Source organism: Phalaenopsis equestris, unplaced genomic scaffold, assembly GCF_001263595.1.
Source record: "Phalaenopsis equestris unplaced genomic scaffold, ASM126359v1 Scaffold197204, whole genome shotgun sequence".
Classification (NCBI taxonomy): Eukaryota; Viridiplantae; Streptophyta; class Magnoliopsida; order Asparagales; family Orchidaceae; genus Phalaenopsis; species Phalaenopsis equestris.
Window position 1 is genome coordinate 1 of NW_018217153.1, and position 1,900 is coordinate 1,900.

A 1,900-nucleotide genomic window follows, 5' to 3' on the forward strand; every position below is an offset into this window, starting at 1 on the left:
TATTTTGTTAAACATAAAATAATCATAGATTTTCCACCAGATGGTACGAGATGGGAGGATAAGGGCGCCTCACCCCGCCCAATCTCATCTTCCACTGCTAGCGGTGAAAACAAGGGTCTCAAGTGAAGGAAACGACGATGCTGCTACTTTCTCCCCCGCCGACCGCCGGGTTCACTGCCTCCGCCTATTCCCTTAACCGTCTTCTATTTCCCCTCCCTCGCCATTACTTCGTCGTTCCTTCCTCCTCCTCTCTCGCAATCGCCGCCCTTTCCACTGCCACCGGGGACCCCATGTACTCCGTAGACTCTCGCCGTTTTGACTTCACCCCTCTTATAGACTTCCTTTCCTCCTCTACATCCATAACCGAGGAAGCTGAACCAGATGCATCGCCTCTGATGGAGCTCTCCCCTGAGGAGCTCTGCCTTGCAGAGTCCTACCGTTCCGTCCCTGCTGTTCTGTGGCATTCCCTTCTCAAATCTCTCGCCTCCGAACCAGCTTCTCTCTCCACTGCCACCGCACTTGTTCCATGGCTTCTCCGCCACCGCCTCTGTTTCTCCTCCGATCTCCTTTATTCTATCCTCATACATTCCCTGGGTCGCCACCGCCGCCTCCAACTTGCTCTCTCCCTCTCATCTTCTTCTTCGCTTTCTCCTCTCTCTCTGAACGCCCTCATATCCGCCTCCGCCATGAACTCTCGCCCCGACCTTGCTCTTCGCCTCCTTGCTCTCATGCGCCGCCGCGGCCTCTTACCTGACCAGCAGAACTACACTCTCATTCTCCAATCGCTCCTCCATTCTACTGACCCTCCCGACCCCTCCCTCCTTTTTCTCCTCTCCTCTGACATCCGTTCCATCCGCCTCGAGCCCGACGCCCGCCTCCTCTCTGATCTCATAGTGGCCTTCTCCCGCGCTGCCGACCCTGACACTGCCCTTTCCTTACTCGCCCAAACACAGGCTCAGGGGATCACCCCCAAATCTTCTGCTGCTGTCGAGCTTATATCCGTGCTCGGCAACTCTGGCCGCGTTGATGAGGCAGAGGCCATATTCGCAGAGCTCCGCCACTGGGGCCTTCAACCCCGCACCCGTGCTTACAATGCTCTCCTCAAAGGTTATGTTAAAACTGGCGCTCTTAAAGATGCAGAGCAGCTGCTTGACGAAATGGAACGCTGCAGCGTGGCACCTGACGAGTGCACTTATAGCCTCTTGATTGATGCCTACACCAATGCTGGCCGGTGGGAGAGCGCCAGGATCTTGATTAAGGAGATGGAGATGAATGATGTCCTGCCTAATTCTTACGTGTTTAGTAGGATATTAGCGAGTTTCCGGGATAAGGGTGAGTGGCAGAGGTCTTTTGCTGTGCTGAGAGAGATGAGGAACAATGGCATCCAACCAGATCGTCATTTCTACAATGTGATGATAGATGCTTTTGGAAAGCATAACTGTCTTCATCACGCCATGGATGCTTTTTATCAGATGAGGGCTGATGGCATCGTGCCTGACGTTGTCACGTGGAACACACTTATTGATGCACATTCAAAGGCTGGTAGGCATGACGAAGCCATGAAGCTGTTTGAGGAAATGCAAATGAGTGGGTTGGTGCCGTGCACAACAACCTATAACATAGTGATTAATTCGTTGGGTGTGCAGGAGAGGTGGGAGAAAATGAAGGAGCTCTTTGGAAAGATGAGGGAAGAGGGATTACTGCCAAATGTAGTGACCTACACTACACTTGTTGATGTTTATGGGAAATCCGGAAGGTTTGAGGATGCCATCGAGTGTTTGGAGATGATGAAGTCCGGAGGGATGAGACCTCCGTCAACCATGTATCATGCTCTGGTGAATGCATATGCCCAGAAGGTGCTTGAATTTACTATTTCTTGAACTTGTTTTTAATTTTTTTT

At 51.9% G+C, this 1,900-nt stretch overlaps 1 protein-coding gene across 1 annotated transcript; it reads left to right on the forward strand.

Moving 5' to 3' along the window:
- The first annotated feature begins 43 nt into the window (after positions 1 to 43).
- On the forward strand, positions 44 to 1,880 carry LOC110035307 (pentatricopeptide repeat-containing protein At5g42310, mitochondrial-like). Its single transcript, XM_020739540.1, has one exon. The coding sequence runs from the start codon at positions 138 to 140 to the stop codon at positions 1,878 to 1,880; it is 1,743 nt and encodes a 580-aa protein (XP_020595199.1). The 5' UTR covers positions 44 to 137.
- Positions 1,881 to 1,900: the final 20 nt, after the last annotated feature.

Bases quoted from the DNA above. Each gene is read 5' to 3' on its own strand.
- LOC110035307 (XM_020739540.1), top strand. From the start codon at position 138: ATGCTGCTACTTTCTCCCCCGCCGACCGCCGGGTTCACTGCCTCCGCC.